The sequence below is a fragment of the Haliaeetus albicilla genome, chromosome 14, assembly GCF_947461875.1.
Source record: "Haliaeetus albicilla chromosome 14, bHalAlb1.1, whole genome shotgun sequence".
NCBI lineage: Eukaryota > Metazoa > Chordata > Aves > Accipitriformes > Accipitridae > Haliaeetus > Haliaeetus albicilla.
Window position 1 is genome coordinate 13,816,395 of NC_091496.1, and position 19,896 is coordinate 13,836,290.

At 36.0% G+C, this 19,896-nt stretch overlaps 1 protein-coding gene across 2 annotated transcripts in view; it reads left to right on the forward strand.

The window, feature by feature from the left end:
* The window catches only part of FAM185A (family with sequence similarity 185 member A), a 48,014-nt gene that overhangs the window by 16,611 nt on the left and 11,507 nt on the right, over positions 1-19,896 (forward strand). Inside the window, exons 4-6 of one of the 2 annotated variants that reach the window (XM_069801773.1) lie at positions 2,365-2,503; positions 8,071-8,112; positions 18,694-18,789. In XM_069801773.1, coding sequence (XP_069657874.1) covers positions 2,365-2,503; positions 8,071-8,112; positions 18,694-18,789 — 277 coding nt within the window. The remainder of the gene's footprint in view (positions 1-2,364; positions 2,504-8,070; positions 8,113-18,693; positions 18,790-19,896) is intronic. The other variant, XM_069801774.1, reaches the window with a different exon arrangement.

The following is a 19,896-nucleotide window of genomic DNA, read 5'->3' on the forward strand; positions in this document are numbered from 1 at the left end:
AGTCTCAGTAAAAAGTAATCCTATCTTTTCTTCATGCTTTCACTATCTAGAATACTTTTTAGTCTTGAGCAGTCTGACTGATTTCCCTGCCCCCCCCCTCCCCGATTTGGGTTATTCTGAAGCAAATGTTCATTGTATTGGTAGGGTGTTTGGTTTTGTGGTTTTTTTTGTTGTTGTTGTGGTTGGGTTTTTGTGGGTTTTTTTTTTGTAACTAGCTGACTCAGTACTTTTTATCTTGTGCTGAGACAACTCTTTATTGCTGTGCATTTTTAAGAAAGGTAGTTGGGGCTGAATAAGATGAGTTGGTATGTGAGCTTGTTTATAATAAAGCACTTCATAATATTTAAATAAGATAAATGTCTAAATAGAGTCAAGACTTGCATATCATAGTAACAGATGTAGCTTTTGGGGCTTTCCTCTTCCAGTTCAGGAATGCCACAAGGCAGCCAGTTTGCACTCAAACTATGCTGATATTTTCATTTTATCTACCCTCCACCCCCGCAAAAGTGTGCCTCACTCTATTTTCATTGTGCTGATAGCAGTGATGGCCCTGCTAAAATTGGAAAGGTTTTTTACAAGTCATTTAACTCTCTTCAGAACAGGTTTGGATTGTAGAGCCTAAAATTACAGTGGCTTTTCTTTTACTTGTTGCTTTGGCCATGTGCCTCAGCAGGTTTACACTTTGCCATCCTGGGTGAGGAAGTAGTGGAATACTCTGTGGGAAACATTCCTAGGACAGTTGCAGTGTAAACTTATGTTTGTTAAGGTGTCTGCTTGTTAGAGTTCTGTTAGAAGCATTGGAAGATTGAAAAGCTGAATTGCTGTAACTTTCAGTAGTGACAAATTATGCCTTAGTATCATTGGTTTTGTTTACTGTTGATGCTCAGATACTGTAGCATAGCTTTAAGCAGCATCACCTGCAGAGATTGTAGATATTGACTGTCACATATCTCTAATTCTAGCACAGCACTTTGATGACCACATTTTCTTAAAGGTTAGTGTATTTTGTTACATTCTTGGAGACCTACTTTGTATTGTAGCATCACGTCAAAAGTCTTAAGACAGTAGTCCATTCTGTAATCTTATGAGTTAAGGTGTAAAGATGCTGTAAAGCTCAGTGTGTATGGATTGGAGAGGTCACAGTATAATTTGGCTGTCCTGTAGTCCATACTAAACCAGCTGCTTGGGACACAATACAGGATGGAGTTTGTACAAGACTAATTGCTGTTTGTCAGAATACCTCTTACTTCATCCATAGTTTATGTAATATAATACTGGAAGGGTCAGCAGACTTATTTTTTCATATTAACTTTTTTCCACAAGATGATAATGCTAAAATGACAAAGTGGATTTAAAGATAATTTGATATAAGGCACAGTTTGATCTAGAAGGCCATATGTAATTTCATGAAATGAATAAGGATTTTGTGCAGTTCACTTAAAGTCTGCGTAAGCAAAATAAAACAAGTTGAGTGGGGGTTAAGTATGAACTATTGCATGATTCCATCATAAATCAAGTTTAACAGAGGAGGAATAGAATTAAATTCATATGGTAGTTGCACAAGCATGTGATTTGTTCTGGTTTGTTCATATAGGTGTAGGTTATGTCACACGACTGGTCACTTGTACATAGATAACCTCATCTATCACCTTTTATTCCCCAAATCTATCCATAGTGCAACTTTTCAATTCTTATCCTTTCTCTCAATTTCTGTTGAAAAGAAGTAGAAATTGAGATCTTATCCCTCATTTTTCAAGGCTTTGTATAGCTTGAGGCTTAAGTCCAAGAATAGAGGCCTGAGTAACCAAGGTAATATGAACAATTATGCTGAGAAAAAGAGCAGCTCTGGTTTTTTTGCAAACTTTCATGAAAGCTATGTCTACAAAGTGAGCCAGTTAAAAATCTGTATAAATAGCTGTATGTAACAGAGTGGATGTTTCAGTATGTGGTGGCAGAAAACTGATTACCAATGCTTTAAGTGTCCTAATGCTATATGAACATTAAGTCTTCATTATTAAAGCTAATCCTTTTTTTCTTTTCAATATGAAGTGGTTTGGTTTTTAAAAATAAATCAAGTTTTTCTGTCATCCATTTGTGACTATTTGGGTTCTTTACCTGTATGATGGATGCAATAATTCATAGGAATGTTGTAAAGAATCATTAACTTATTGGTCAGAGCTCTTGGATGAAAAAGTTTGGGTATTTTTGTCTTGTGTAGCTTTTAACCAAGAACTTGATTCCTTTTGTTCTGTACCAACAACTGCTTTCCGTTTGTTTTGCCTCTTAATAGTGTTACTTCCCTCTGCCTTTTCAAACTGTGATGACAAGTTTTCCATTACATTTATTTAAGTTTATTTTTCTTAGAGTGTGAATATAGAGAAGCTGCAGGGGACATCCATCAACATATCTACTGAAGATGGGCTGCTGAAAACTAAGTATCTCTATGCAGAAACATCATCTCTGTCTTCAGTAGCTGGTGATATTCTGCTGGGAAGTATTCACGGTAAGAAGGAAATACTGTCACAAATTTGGCTGCTTTGAAGGTATTCATAATGTTTACAGTAACAAATGGACTAATGCTATAGACTGTCACTAAATCAGCTGTGCACAGTATATGAACAAAACAGTTCTGTCTTTGTTAAAGACTGAATTGATGAGAATTTACCATATAGCATACTGTATTTATTTAAAAAAAAAAAACAATTCTATAAGCACACTTGTGAAATAGCAAGAAGTGTATATTACAGGAAAGAAACATCACACATACTAAGGATGTCAAAATATTTTAAAATTCAGCAATGAAATTACACAAAGTAGTAAAGAGGCTACTCTTTCCCTCTCTCCATCCTTTATTTTCTTTGTAGGAGAAGTAACTCTTACAGCATCTACTAAGAACTTGATCGTATTTAGAAGATTTTAGCAGAAATAGTCTGTGTGTGTGCTGGCGCCCTGTACTAATAAAGTGGTGAAAGTTTCTGTTCTTTGATTGGGGGAAAAAAAAGTCTCTAATCCATCCACCCTTTAATGTACTTCACCTAGAACTAAAACTAGTTAACTTGAGAGTCTTTTATAGAAACAGCAGTCAAGGTTGGAATCTGGTGTGGTTTTCTAATTTAACAAAAATCCCACTGAGTTCTGACTGTGCTGCAATGAATTTGTGGTGATTTAACATTAAGTAAAATAAACTGAAGGATGTACAAAGCCTGAAAATTACTCAGGTCAGTCAGAGTTCCAGATTTCCAGCTGCATGCCTTATAAACAATTTGCTGCAGTTTCTTAGAAATTTTGTGTTATCTTGCTTGAGAAATGACTCATTTCTTCCTTAAAGGAGCAACTCCTTTGTCCATTTACAGAATGGACAAATTTAAGAATGGTTTCTAAACCTGTTAGGTAAAGTTCACTTCAGCATGCATAGGCAGAAATAAGATATTTTTTTTCTTCTTCTTCTTGTATTTTTCCTAAAATGTAGAGTTACTGGTTTGTTACTGGTACTTCTGTCTGATAAGCTGTTTTGTTTTGTTTTTCTAATTTCAAACCGATACAATACTGTGGAATGATCACTTTATGAGCATGTTCATGCCTCTGTGCACATCCAAAAGTTCATTTTTTGTTTTCGTGGTACAAAAATGAAATCATAACTGCTGTAGTTAGTGACTACTAAGTCTTAGTAATGCCTTAGTAATGCCTCATTGTCATTTAGCTGAAGAACAATGTGAACACAAATAGAATTGTATCCAAATTATACAGGCATTTCTTATGTTACTTCAGCATTATTTTCATGAGCTCTCTACTAAATGGGTCTGGAACACCTAATGTTATTTTAGCTGTTTCTTTTACAAACAATTGCACGTTTGGTTAGTACTTCTAATCTGTTTTTTCAGAAAAATATTTTCTGCAAAACATCATGCTCCTCAGTCATATTTTAATAGTAAGAGCAAATACTTTTAAAGTCTTTTAAATCATTACATTGCATATATATATACACACATAAACACATATATATTAGTGGAAAAGATAAACTCCTGTTATATGTTAGAAAAAAAATTGTCACTTTCACCTCTAATCTTTGTTCATGAGGTAGCTCAATTTTAGTAGTAGTTTTGTTTGTAAACACTTGGGCAGATTGTTTCTTAGGCAATTAAGCCTGCTATTTCCCTATAGCTGACAGTATGCTGATACTATAGTTGGCATAAAATCAGTACATCTGTGCACAAAACTAAGTTAGACTCATTGCTTTTGCACTGAGAACTTTGAAGTTAGGGCAACACAAAATTTACAAACCTGTTTGAGACCCATTTTGTAGTTGAATCTTGGGCTGTACATTTCCAACACTGTCAGTGCCTAGGCTTTCTTAATTGCTGTTTTGCATGCTTTGTACTTTTACTGAATGAATTTTATGCATTTAGTGAATAATGCATTATTTTGTAGAAATTAGTTTTGAGTCATTTTCATCAGCTTCTATAAAAGGCATTAGAGATGTCGGGTGCCACTGAGCTTTTGAGTTGACACTTGAAAAACAAAAGGGCAACAGCTCTGAGACTGAGAAATGTGCTACTTTATCCAAGGGGCAGTAACATTATAGTGAAACTTCTCCACAGAGGGGCACATAGGAGAAAAGGGAAACCTCTCTTTGCAACTGTGCCAAAGTCTTGGGTTGAGTTGCATTGATTATTAGTTTATTTTATCCACAAAATAGTTTAAGTTGGAAAAGAATTTGACATCTGTTCCAAACTAATGCTTGAAGTGGGCTCAATCAGAGCAAACTTGCTCATGGCCTTGTCTGGTTGAGCTTTGAATATTCTCAAGGAGAAAGATTGCATGACCTTTCTGGGAGACTTGTCCTCACGTGCAGGACTTTAAATTTGCTTTTGACCTTCTGTCATAGTCTAGTAACTATTTCATTATGTGAGGAAATCATGCTGGAAAACATGGTTATTGAAGTTACTTTATATATTTACACACTAATTAATATATAGGAAAAGGTGAACATGTAGGTGCCTTATCCTGTCAGTGACCTGATGTCCTGGTTTCAGCTGGGATAGAGTTAACTGTCTTCCTAGTAGCTGGTACAGTGCTATGTTTTGAGTTCAGTATGCGAAGAATGTTGATAACACTGATGTTTTCAGTTGTTGCTAAGTAGTGTTTAGTCTAAAGTCAAGGATTTTTCAGCTTCTCATGCCCAGGCAGCGAGAAAGCTGGAGGGGCAAAAGAAGTTGGCACAGGACACAACCAGGGCACCTGACCCAAACTGGCCAACGGTGTATTCCATACCATGGGACGTCCCATCCAATATAGGAACTGGGAAGTGGGGGCAGGGAATCACAGCTTGGGGACTGGCTGGGTGTTGGTCGGCGGGTGGTGAGCAATTGCCCTGCACATCATTTGTACATTCCAATCCTTTTATTACTACTGTTGTCATTTTATTAGTGTTATCATTATCATTATTAGTTTCTTCTTTTCTGTTCTGTTAAACCTTTCTTATCTCAACCCACGAGTTCTACTTCTTTTTCCCGATTTTTCTCCCCCATCCCACTGGATGTGGGGGGAGTGAGTGAGCGGCTGCATGGTGCTTAGTTGCTGGCTGGGGTTAAACCACAACACCTGAATAAGACAAAGTAGAAAATCTGCAGTGTTTTGAAGTTAGTATGGTATAATGCTTAAGCTTGGAATTCTATAGTCCCTTCTGAAAAGAATCTGATATGCCAAAGTATGTTCCATAAATTTCAGCTATGTTTCTGGATTTCACTGTATAGAAAGTGGGATTGTAGAAATTAATTTTATCTTCATTCCTTTTTAGGCATGCAAAGTCAAAGTGGTAAAAAGCTGCATGGTGGTTTGTTTGCTTTTTCTGTGCATCAGAATAACCCTGCCACCATGAGAGTCTTCAAAACAAATGGAAGGGATGGAAATAATAAAATGTAAAGTGATGCCTTTATTTACACCCCAAAAGCTATCTTTTGCCTCTGGTCCTATACTGATCCTGACTTGCAATACTGTAGTTTGAAGATTTATAGTGTTTATGGAGAAGCAAAGCTTGTACATGATAGAAAAGAGAACTATTTCTTCAGAAGCAACAAAAAAAGAAACACTAAGCCACTGTCATCAATATTCTGTTAAAAATATATAATATTTTGGACTTTATAATATTGCACTACAATGTTGAGGTCAGTTGGATGTAATAATTAAACTGTAATTACCTCTAGTCAGGTGTTTCTCTCTTTGCCCTTGACGTGTCCAAAAAATACTTGGCTAGCTTAAAATTTTTAAGTTAACTCTTGGCCTTCATGGAACAATTACATGACCAAAAGTGCATTTCTGTGCACTGTCTGTAGACAGTGCAGGTCACAACACAGCAGGACATTCCTATCTGCTTTAAAAGCAACTTTTGTTCTAGCTAAATGTTTGAAGTGAGCCTATCACGCGAATATGTTTACATTACGCAATATTAGTCATATCTGTCATATAAGTCTGTGATTAATAGGAGTTTGATTTCTACATGTTTAATATGTTTCAAGGACCTTCTTATCAAAACAGAAAACAAATAACCTAGAAAAACAAAGAGCAGACCAGCAAATCTGCAAGTCCCAGGGGCTATATTCAGACAGAGTATAATCTAGCTTCAGCTCCATGGGAGTTGCTAGCTGACAAAACCCTAAGCTTTTTGTAGGTTGTACAAAAATAAGTGCTACTCATGATAAAATGGGGAAAAGGGTGGGATAGTTATAGTGTGCCTTTTAAAAACAGCAAACAGTAAAGCCAAATGTCTTTCAAGTTCATTGAAATATGGTTTTGTTTCAACTCTGATTTTCAGAACCCCTAAGTATTTTGTACAGTATGTGCTTGAAACGATTAATTTAAGACTATTGATGATAGGCTGCTTTTCTAGCTTTCAGCCCACATACCACTAAGACAAACACTACAGGTCATATACAGTGGAATGCATTCTACCCTAGTGGTTGTTTACTACTGTGTAATTACAGAATGATAAGACCAGAGCTTGATCCATTTGCAATTTTTAAAGGCCTCTTCTGAAAGATCTGAAAATTGTTGTGAATACTGTGTATTACTAAATTGGACTCAGTTACTGTGATCAACCTTATTTGTCAATCTGTCCTCCTCCTGGGAGGATGAGAGTGTAGCAGGAATGACATGTTGTGGTTTAGGTTTTTAATATAAAGTATTTTTTGTGAGGCAATGATATATGTGTAACATACTTGGAACTATGGAAGTTTCTACAAACTTTGTTCAACTGTTAGTAGTATAGATGACTTTTCTGTTATGGGGTACATCTGTTTTCCTTCCAAATTCTCTTGATGCCCTAGGTAAAGGGGAAGAGTATGTATTTTGAGATTTTAAGGCTAAAACACCAGTGCCTGTTCAAAGTAACGCAAGTTCAGTAGGAGACTATTCTATGTTTTATGCCTTACGCTCTTTTGTTTGAAGTTCTCCAGTTTGTCCAGCACACTCAGATCTCACTGAAGTCAATGAAAAGCATTGACAAGGGACCATCATGCACATGAGAATAAATTTGGAGGAGTAGGTAATGTTCAGTGGGTCCAGGAAGTAGCATTTGAGGATAAAGCAAAAATTCCCTAGGGAGAGGGCATGTATGTATGTATATAAAAGGAAAACAGAAACTGTTTATGTTAGTCATTCTATTAAACTGCTTACATCATCCATAGTGTTGTTGTAGGCATCAGGGCAATTAAAACAAAACAAAACCCCACAGTCCAGAATAAAATAGGAAAATATTGTGCTTTAGCCTCACAATGCCTCTCTGCTGTTCTCTCTCTCATATCCAGTCTGTGTCTTTAAGCTTTACTCAGTGTTTTTCTTGTCTGCAATCACTTTGTTGTTACCCACATGTGTTGACATTTTTGTTTGTAAAGTAAAAATATTCAAGCAATATTACTGGTTTATGCTGTTTTGCTTTTATATGCAAATCAGATATACTACTACAACTATAATACCCTTCTATAGGATCACATTACTTTAGCCTTTGTTACAATTTCAGAAAGCCGTTAAATAATACACTTTTAACATTTTTTTCCCCTTTTCTTTTCCTAATAGGTAACACCAGCCTTCAGACCAAAACAGGGAGTATCACAGTAGGTAGGTTCTACCTTCTCTCTGAGATACCTCTTTTCTCACTGTTCCCTTCTCCTTTCCTAAAGCTAGATATTCACAGGGAAAGTAAAAAGGAGATGATTTCTGCCCTCTATTCTTTTCAGGAGTAGCAATGATAGCTGTGTAGCTGATGGAGATCCTTTCCAAACTTGACTGTCAGCCTCTTGCAGTTGGGCAAGGCACACTGTCTAGTTTTTGGTACCACAATACCCACTGGGCTTTGCACAAGTTAGACTGAGTCTGTGTCGTCTTTTAGATTAAGATGGGGATAAAAGAATGCAAGAAAAGACTAAGCGTGTATCAAATGTAATCATTTTGTCTTTAACCTAGTTCTCTGTCTTACATTTGTTGATATCAGTGATTAGTTATGTTTAATTTTTGTATCACAAAGCATTAATCATTGATGTATTACATATTGGGTGGGGCGAAGGCTTGTGATAATTTAAACAAATTTTCTAAACTTTTACCCTAATCATCGTTTTCCCTCCAGAAATGAAAACAGCTCATAAATTTTCTTTCAGGAACTTGAGCTTTTATACAATAGGATAACTCGGAGTTATCAACTATGGTATACATTATATCGGTTGCATTATTTTAGGAAAATATTATGGCCCCTTCTTTGACCATTTTATAGTACCTCAACACAAAAGTGAGAAGCTCAAATTCTGGTTATTTCTATGGCAGAAAATTGAAGTAACAGAATCATAGACAAGGCTCTGTTTCTTGAATGTACGTAGAAGGATTTCCCCTTCTGTAAATGAACTTGGTTACAGGCCCAAATCTCAAAGACTTCTCCTAATGGTAGTAACCATAGTCACTCACTAAGCATTGTTCAGGGACGAGCTGTACTATTACAACTCTTCTGTTTCTAAGCAATCTATACTAACATTCCTGGAAAATGAATGCAATACACATTCTTCTGAGTTAGTCATTAAACCACAGAATTAAATTAAGCTTGCTAGTCTGTTTTTCCTTCTGTTAAATAAACTCATAGAATATGAAGTGTTTAAATAAAGGTTTCTTAACACAGGAGGTAGCTCTTTCCATCAACAGATGATGATTATTTTCCTTAATTAACCAGGTTCAGCTTAAACATTAAGACACATCTTACAGTTGAATAAACTTTATTTTTCAGATTTCAATTCTGAAAGCATTAGTTAGACTTAATAATTTCCTAAAGAGCATTAAACATCCTTTAGATTTTTATGGATTTTTCCAAAAGCAAATAACTTTTAAGATCTAGTGGTTCAACTCTAAAAGCTTGAGAAAGAAAATGTAAAGTTTTAAGTGAAAGGTTTTTGTGTATGAGAAATTTATACCACAAGATAGTTTGCTGGATGGCCAGAGACCTGACAGGGATTTGCTGAAAGAAATAGGAAGAATGGGTCAGATCTTCTAACTTCCCTGGATGGGTTTACCTAGGGATGTAGTTATTTATTTCACTGGAAGCAGAATTTTATCAGTTAACTGAAAAAATGCACTCATCTCTAGATTTTGGGGATGTATCCTTAGCTTTTGAGAGATTTATTTACAAGTCGAACTAAAACATAGTTGAGAGTGCTGGATTTTTTTAAAAAATATTTTGGGGGAAATAACAAGCGACTGTATTGAGTTTCTTATTCTTGTATAATTCTGCATTAAAATAGGAAACCAATGCTGTTGTCTCTCACTCCCTTTAATTTTCTGCCTTTTTTATTATTTATAGTTTGATTTATTTTTTTATTTTGGTATTACTTGTTTGTCTGAATCTATTCTTAATTTCTGAAGACTCTATCCAAAATTCAGTCCAATTTTAAGCATCTGGCATGTGGCGGTGTTTCACACTGTGTTAAAATATGAAAGTAGGGATTATTCCTTTTTTTTTCTCTCCAGTACTGTGAGCTTTGTTAGTCACAGACAAATTGTTTTCTAACCGTATGCTAGAAGCTTCCTACTTCTAACAAATGTTCTATGGGTTTTGTGTGGGTTTTAATTTAAAACAACCAGACCTATTTTTACTCCTAGTTTAAGTTTCTATTTAGAATAGTCATTAGAAATCTGAATAATCTTACCAAAATAATGGAGTACTTTGTTTTTAGAACTAGCTTAATCTTTTAAATTTTAATTTGGTAAATTCGTAGGAAGAGTCAGGTTGGAAGGGACCTCAGGAAGTTGCAGAATCACAGAATGGTTGAGGTTGAAAGGGACTTCTGGAGGTCATCTTGTCCAGCCCCCCTGCTCAAGCAGTCTCTGGTCTTCAACCTCCTGTTCAAGGCCATGCCAACTGTGAGGTTGCTCAGGGCTTTAGCCTGTGATCTTGAAAACCTCCAAGGATGCAGGCTGTGCAGCCTCTCTGGGCAAACTGTTCCACTGCTTAACTGTCCTTAGGGTGAAAAAGATTTTCCTTCTATCCAGACTGAAACTCTCTTGTTTCGGCTGATGTATGTTGTGCTCTCATCATGCACCGCTCTGAGGAACCTGGCTTTGCCTTCTTGATCATCTCCTTGCAGATACCACGGGGCTGCTGTCAGGTCCTGAAGCAATCTGTTCTCCAGGCTGAGCAAGCCCTCATCCCTCAGCCTCTCCTGATGGGGAAGGTGCTCCACACCCTGACTCTCTTGGTGCTTCTCTGCTGCATTCACTCCAGTTTATTGATGTCTCCCTTCTCTTGGGAGCCCCAGCACTGTATGCTGCATTCGAGGTGTGGTCTAATAAGTGCTTAGTGGAGAGAGATAATACCTTCCCTGATATACTGGCCATGTTCCAGTTGATACTGCCAAGGATACTGTTGGACTTCTTTTCTGCCAGGGTATGCTGCTGGCTCATGTTCAGTCCTGCTAGAATTTGCTTATTTCTAAATGTCATTGGTATGGTCTGAATATGTATTCTCCACTCTGCTGCCAAGCCAAATTTTCCCCTACCAGCTCAAAAAAAAAAAGGCAGTTTTTCCTTACTGCATGAATCATGTTTAACCCAATTATGCATTGAAGAAATTAATCTTTTGTGTTTGGTATAGTCAGAAATGATAAAGCCTATGGTGGTTGGTTTGTTTAAGAGGGGAAGAAACAACCGTAACCAGGTTATGGGCAGCAGGGACTTATTCTGGCAAGGAAAACTGTATATTGAGATTCAAGAAGCTCATAATTTATTTTTTTTAAAAATATGTCAGTGTCCGTTTGCCTTACTGTGCTAAATTCAGTAACCCACACTAGATGACCTAAAGGCTTCAGTGACTTGCTGTGTGATGAGAGTGTCATCATAAGGCAATTCCCTAGTACTGAGAGAAAACACCAAAGTTTTATTTTAAGAAGGGAATCCATTATGGAAAACAATTATGGTATTTAAGACAGTTTTGGATAACTGAAAAATAAAACAATAAACAGTTTAGAAGTAATGCTACATCTGTAAATTTTGTCTTGAGGATTCAGTTTTGAACATGTGATCTAGGGAATTTTTAAATTAAAAACCTCATTTCTGAATTCTGTTATGAAGTACAATAAATGCCTTTAAAGTACAGCTCTTAAGTACTTTTTTTAAAAAGAAGTATCCATGGACACACTTGTCTCTTAATAGGAATTAGTTCTATTTATCTAGTCTGCCATCCGCTTCAAGTAAGTTAATGATCTGGCTTTCATTTTAAGTGTCCTTCATCTTCCAACCTTGTATTTCAGAACTTGACCTTCTTCTGTGTTCTGCTGATGACAGACCTATAATTTTTTTTTCCCCACTGTTCCCATGCTGTCTTCCACACCATCCTATATTAAGGGTGCTGCTCTCCAGGCAGGTTAGAATTAGCTGCTTTTTCCTATCCCTCAGGTGTCAGGCTATGAAAAATGAAAGTTTAAAAAAAAAAAAGTCCACTATGAGTTAATATCTGATGAGTTACTAATTGGGTTTTATCATTCTTTGTTTCCATTTTCCCTTTCCCTCTCTTTGTGTCCTTTTGAATGTAGATTACATAGTATTCTGGACAGAGTTTATGTCCTGAAGAAACTACTTCTAAAAACTGGAGCATACAGAAAAAGTAGCTGCTGCCTGAGAACAATAGGGTTTTTCTTGCAGCTGAAAAGAATAAGCTTTTTTTACTTCTGTACATTTTCTATTAGCAGTAAACAATTTTGGTGATTTTACATCACGTATGTTTTATAGCATCTTGTATCATGGCGCTGAAGATTCTGAATGTTGTTACAGTAGTACTTAAGTTTATATTGTATTTGGAGCAATATTTTTTCAAATCTTGATAAGATACCTTTTTTATACTTGTAGAATGTGTATTTTGCTACAGTTGTCAATACCTATTTGTTTGTAGGAGAAAAATGAAGGACTACACCACCCATTTCATCCACAAATGGATACTTTTGTTCCAATATAGAGCTAACCAGTCTACATTCCAGACAGTAGAAATATAACTAGACATCCAAGTATGATCCAGTTCTAATAACTTCTAACAGGCAATATTTTCCTACAGATATGATGTCTGAAAGTCTTTCATAAGATGCCACAAATGGAAAAATAATTGATTTTTCTGAAAAATGGTTTCCTTCCATGACTGGTTTGGGTGCACTGGACGCTCTTGATAACTGAATCCGAAGTGATCTTTTACATCTCCTTAAGTATTCTTGCTCTTATTTAGTATACATTAGGTACATACTAAGAAATGCAGTGTCTTAAAAATATCAGGTTTCTTCATTATATTGCAAACATACATTTCCCAGTTATGCCAAAGTTAATCTACAGAAATCTGGCTAATGAAGATTTAATTTCCATGGATTTAAATCAAGAGAACAAATCTGAAAGTCTGAATCTAGACTTATTTATTCAAAGCTAGACTTGAGTATTTGTCCTTCCTGGAAAGAAGAAGCTGTGATATCAAAGAACTACATGTCTTATGCATATTAAAATACAGGGATGTATTCAGTCTTGCAGAATACTATTTATTTATGTATTAAATCTAATGCAAAACTCAAAGTGCTTTTCCTGTTGGGATAAAATACCATTGCCAACTTAAGAAGCCATTCTGTAGTTTGAGGGTTTTTTCCTGAGTAGGTCAGCATTCTCCTTAAATATAGGTCCTGGTTTTGGCTGGGACAGAGTTAATTTTCTTCCCAGTAGCAGGTACAGTGTGTTTTTGGATTTAGTGTGAGAATAATGTTGATAACACACTGATGTTTTAGTTGTTTCTAAGTAGTGCTTATCCTAAGTTAAGGATTTTTCAGTTTCCCATGCTCTGCCAGCAAGCAGGTGTACGGGGAGCTAGGAGGGAGCATGGCTGGACAGCTGGCCTGAACTAGCCAAGGGATATTCCATACCATAGAACATCATGCTCAGTATATAAACTGGGGGAGTTGGCTGCGAGGGGCGGATCGCTGCTCGGGCATCGGTCAGTTGGTGGTGAGCAATTGCATTGTGCTTCACTTGTATTTTCTTGGGTCTAATTTCCCTTTTTTGTTATATTCCTTTTCATTACAATTGTTGTTATTGTATTTGTATTATTATTATTGTCGTTTGGGGGGTTTTTTAGTTATTAAACTGTTCTTATCTCAAAAAAAACCAAACCCCCAAAAAACACCCTAAAACATCACTGTGTTATCAACATTATTCTGCTTTTGAATATCTCTAAGGAGGGAGACTCCACAACCTCTAAATACACCAATATACATATACCTTGGTAAGATTCCCTTGAACCTGCCCTTCTCTAGTCTGAGCAATCCCAGCTGTCTCACCTTTTCATCATAGGAGAGATGTTCTAGTCCCTTAATTGTCTTTGTGCCTTTCATTGGAAACTCTCCGGTAAGTCCATGTCTCTCCTGTACTGGGGAGCCCAGAAATGGACACAGTACTCCAGGTGTGGCCTCACCAGTGCTGAATAAAGGGAAAGGATTACCTTCCTTGACCTGCTGGCAACAGTTTGTCTAATGCAGCCTGGACATTGTTCACCTTCTTTGCATCATGGGCACATCACCGGCTCGTGTTCAAGCTGGTGTCCACCAGGACCCCCAGGTCCTTTTCTGCCAAGCTGCTTTCCAGCTGGGCTGCCCCCAGCATGTACTGGTGCCTGGGATTGTTATTTCCCAGGTGCAGGATTTTGCACTTCTCCTTGTTGAAGTTCATGGGCCTCCTGCAAGCCCATTTCTCCAGCCTGTCAAGGTCCCTCTGGATGGCAGCATGCCCTTCTGGTGTATCAGCCACTTCTCCTAGTTTTGTGTCATCAGCAAATTGGTGAGGCTGCACTCTGCTCAATCATCCAGATCACTAATGAAGATGTTAAACGGGACTAGGTCCAGTATTGACCCTGGAGTTCACTGCTAATTACTGGTCTCAAACTCGAGGCTCACAGTTGAGCAGTTTTACATAATTTATTGAAGCTTCCAGAGGAGGTTTTGTGGGGATTTCATATTATTGGCAATCATGTTCCTGACTAGATGCACATATCTCTTCAGAAGTTGCTTCCACCCAATTAGTCTCTTAAACATTTAAAATAGTAGAGACCTATAGCTAATTGGTTTGCAGAGATGGTAAACACAGTATGACATAGTCTGTTGAAGAAGATGCATAGATATGGATAGCGTGGATAGATATTTGAAGTGGAAGATCCCATTTGATCTAGAGTAGGTCAGAGGCTTATCAAGGTGAAGTTGTACTTGGCACATTGTATTATGATGCAGGTTCAGGCATGTAATGATTTTTTTTTTTTTTTGGAACAGAATAAGTTACCCAAAAGAAACTGTGGCCTTTAAAACCAATAAATATAACTTTAAAATCTAGGTAGGAAATACCTCATTTAGAGGTAAAAGGGTAATCTGGACAATTTTGTTAGCAAAGGAATTGTTTTTTTCATGAGAGATTTCTTTGCTTTCTGTGTTAGATCATTTGTTTTGCTAGGTCTAGATGGTGACTGTAGTAAGGACTGCTAATGATTTTTTTAGTGGTATGTGCAATTAGTCTATTTAGAATCATAGAATAGAATCATAGAATCAAATTTAATGTATACATTTCAGTTTCTCATAATATTTTTCGTGTGATGGTTTTAGAACAATGAACTAAAGCAAGAAAATTCATCAGTCTTTATCAACAGACGATACTAGATAGCCAGTTAAGTAGGAATTAAATCTTCCTCATACTTCAGATATGTTGGAATCTTATACTTTCTCCTATCTTTAACCAAATCATAATAATATTTTGTGTTTTCCTATTGAAATCAGCTTTGTTACTGATTTTAATATGAGCACTGCCAGTTATTATGTGCTATTAGGAAAAGTAAGTATGGTTTTGCTTAGATTTAAGGAAAGATCGCTTGTGTTTAATCCTTTTTTCAGTATATGGCTTTATCTCTTTTTCCTCCATTTATACTAAATGTTGCAAATGATGTTTCAGTTTTGTCACCTTTGTGGGCCTTTCGGTGATCTTGAATTGTATAGTCTTTCTCAAGTTATGTGACTTAGGTCTTACTCTTCAAGCTGTACTTATTTTTCATAAAGCTTAACAAAAACTTTGTCAAGGACATCTTGCTTCACTGCCTTTTTTTTCTTTTTTTTTTTCCTGTACTGGTAAATTCTTAAATAGCTGAAGTTGCTCAAGAGTGACCATCTGTTCCATTTCCAGTAGAAAAATTCACCCTTGTATTTCCCCTTGAGCTGTCAGTCCTTAGCAAACTCTGAATTCAAAGTATGCACTTTTTTCTTGTTTTTACCTTCAGTTATTCACATTGATCTCAGCTAACACTGAGTGTATATTTAAAAATAAATTGCCTTAGCTTTGTTCTGTCATAACTGTAAAATATATATTGTTTCCATTATTATTGCAGTTATGTATTTCGTCCTACCAGATTGTGTTAGTATAGGGTAATTTTTCTTGTTGAAATATTTATTTATTTATTTAAATTTGGGCCTTTTTTGTTATATAACCTCATCTTTGCTGTTTTTAATCCATTTTCTGTTTTTCCCCCTTGTTTTTTTTAGTTACAGACACAAAACTTAAACAGTATCTTTAATAGACTTTGCAGAAGTGATGAACAACTTTAAGTCTCTTGACATTCTTATTTGTATCTAAGCATTTGTGTTTAATATCATATCCATAAAATTCTTTCCATAAATCATATTCATTTGTTTCCATAAAATATATTTCATGTTATCTCCATAGATCAAAGCTAAACAGGTATTGCAATGTCAGCTTTAGTGTTTGGTTAATGCTGCCAAGGTTCTCAGTGCTTTTGAAACTTTGCTGTAATTTCTTCTGCTGTATGAAACTTTCTATTCAGTGTTGTACTCTGGGAGTCAAAATTTGGCAAGTCATCCTCCCAAAATGGTCTTCTCCAACGGAAAAGCTTTCTACTTTCCATTGAGGTTGGCTGTTCTTTGTTTGGTGGGTTTTGGGGGGGTTTGTTTGGTTGGTTTTTTTACTTTCTAGGTAAATCTGTGCTTTGGTGAACCTATGCCTACTGCCCTCTTTCTGCATCCTTTATGGTTATGCCTTCTGCAAACAGAACGCAGTCTCTGACAAAATGAGAAGTTTGGGGTTTTTTTTTTAATATATATTAATTGAAAATCTAGAAAAGAATACTTTATTCAGTCTTGCAGTGGGGCTACTAGATTTTCAGAAGACATCGTTCCACTGTGAAGAATGTCACAAGAGCTGCTTTTGTACTTGAAGAGTGGCAAGAGGAAGGATTCACTGAATAAACATTGGTCCCTGTAAAGCACCACCAGCTGCTGGTGGTGTACAGACTGTTAGCACTTGCTCTCGCTGGAGAGGGTCCTATCACAGGAGACTCTTCTTTCTTCCTAGTGCAGATAAGGGAACTAATTGCATGTTTTGTTTAAAGCAGAAGAGTCAGAGGCTGGATATTTCCTGTATCTGTTGCCAACAAAATATCTGTCAAGATTATGTGGAGACTCAGTGATTGGCTGTTAATAAATTTGATTTGGAATATCTGTAAAAATAGCTTTCACATGAAAATGTCAAGCTATCACTACTAAAAATGTTCATAAAAAAGGTTGATTCATATGAAATTTTCAAATGACTTTAACTTTTAACTATAATAAACAACCTTTTAAAAAATCATCAGTAAAATGTTTCATTGTCGCTTACACAAGCAAAACCTTTTTTCCAGTTCACTAATTTCAATTAACAAAGCATTAATTTTTTCCAGATTTGAAACAATTTCTTTAACAAAATCTATTGAGATGGCAGAAACATTCACATCCAATTCTAGTTGTCACTGTTTTCTTGTTAGCCAAAGATGGTCTCAGTTTCTCAGCTGACTAAATATGGATTGGCTACTTCTTTTTTAATTACTTTTCCTTACAAAGAAATTGGTTTTAGCTGTGGGATAATAATCCCTTTCCATGTTTTTACTGTTGTATGTAGTACACTGATCTTCAACATCTGTGCTTGAGATCTGGGATCAGAAAAGCTCCAGCTGAGTTTATTTAAAGCTAAAACTGTATGGCAAGCCTAAGGCATTAATGCTAGATGTCCTTGTTATGGTTAATCAAGTTCATTCTTTCATTAATGTTTTTCTTTTTAAAATGGGAAGTTTCATTCAGCTTTGATTTTGTTATTTTAGCTACTTCTGAAAGTTTGACTGTGTTTCTTTTTCTATGCACATCCAGAAACTAAGAAAAACAGTCTCTATCAGTATTTCAAGATTTCTTGCCTGTTCTTTCATTCTAGCATTGTATCTGAAAAGATGTTTCACTGACTGCCTTTTGCTCATGTATATATGTAATTTTTTTTATGCTTCTCTAGAGTTGTTTCATAATTTCTTTGCAATTTTTATCAACTATAGGTCTGTTCAGTAGTTCAAAAGTTAACTCTTTAGGACTTCACTGTTATATTGTGGAAATTTATGTATTTAAAACTGGAATACATTGCAAGTAATTAAAGACTACTTTTCAGGTATACAATTAAGGCTTCTTAAAGGCTTTCTATTTGTAAAAATGTTTCTTCAGAAAGTTTTGTTGTCATAAATTTCAGCTAGTAAGGTATAGAAGAAAATGTAGGCCTGTCTATTCCAGGTCAAAGAACGAATGCTGTTTTCCTATATAAAGTGCAATGGTTATCGCAAACATTTATTTAAAATTCAGATGTAGTGAATCAGACTTCTCAAAGCCTGATACACAGTTCTGCGTAATGAGATGTTACAATGCATAACTGCTGCTTGATTGCGTGGGGTAGCTTTCTTGGGTAAAGTTCTCCCTGTGCAGAGTCTGAGCAAATTAACTCTTTTGGAAACTAAAATAGATCTTAGTGTTCAAATTTGGTGCTTGATCTTCACATGAAGATAAATTCGTCCTTCTAGAAAGAGGGGAGTGTTGTTGGGGTCTTGTAGATGCTGCAAGTCCAGTAACAACTGCAGGGCTATGGCCTTGGGACCAGTGTATGCCATAATTCTGGACTGGGGGGATAAGTTTTGTGCAGAAACTTGTTTTTCCGAAGAGAAGTGTGGCATTCAGTAAATGAATATAAGATACTTCTCAAATACAGAAGAACTGACGAAATCAGTTCAAAGTACAAAGAAAGATTCTAGCAAATTTTTATTTTAAAAGAGTGAACGATATGCAAGTTCTTTTTTTCTTTTTTTTTTAGATTCATCTGATGGAAGTCTAAAAGCTTCTACACATCATGGGACAATAGATGTTTATGTCAGTCAATTAAGAAAAGTGGATCTGAAATCCCAGAAAGGTTAGAAAACTAAAACAAATATTTTTGTGGCAGGTTCTGATGTAAAAGAAAAGGGTGTAAGAGTCTTTTTTGTTTATCTGTCTGGAAAAAAATAGTTTGTGATTGTCGGTTATCTACACTCTTTTTTACCTCATTATTAGATGATGTATATAAATACTTACAATACAGTAAACTCTGTAAGTGGCAATGATACTTAAAATGGATTACAGAATTTTTGTATTTTTCAATACTTTCTTTTTTCCCTGGCAAGGTACCTAGCAGAATTCTGCAGAGTTAACTTGGATCACAGTCTTTCTTTGCCTTGAGCAGAGTTTACTCCATGATGCTCATACATGTATGTGCACAGTGACCACTGACATGCATTTACATTTCTGTTTCCTGCCTTTTCTGGGTGAAGTGTCCCATTATTGAAATCAGAAGGCAGAAAAACAAAGATGAGAGGGCCTTACCCTACCATTCTTCCTTTTTTTCTCCTGATTACTCCATAGAATTTCACTTCTTGGTTAAAAGCTTACCCCTAAAGTTGGATTAATAGTTTTGCCATTCAGAAGATAGGATACTGTAAATGACAAAGCCTTAATACATCTTGCTAGTCCTAGTTTTTGCAAAAAAAACCACTACAGCATTTTTATACTTGACTTTAACATCATGTCAGGCACTTCAGGTGCTTCAAATGAACATAGTATTTGGTACCTTTCTCTCATCTGTGAGACAATGCCTGTGCCCTGTTAAAACCTAGCAGTTACTCAGAATGGGAATAATGAAGAAAATGCATTGAAATCACTTGCGTGCCCTTCTTCTGTACAAGCTCTTCTGGTTCCATTGGTGCAAAGAAATTTATTTTTGTATTATTTCTTAGTTACCTTTTGAAGTTATTACTAAGTTAATGTCTCTTTGAATTAATAGCAAAGAGGAAGGTATTTTAAAAAAGCTAATTAAAGTTATTTTCAAAACATTGCCTGATATATCTTCTGGCAGCACAGTTTAGTAAAGGCAAAGTTGGTGAAGTTCTGTTTCCATTTACCCTGCAAATTCAGAGTAACTGCTGACAGCTGCAGTGTAGAAAATGTCCCATTCGTGATGAATTAGCTGTATGTGTGTTGGATT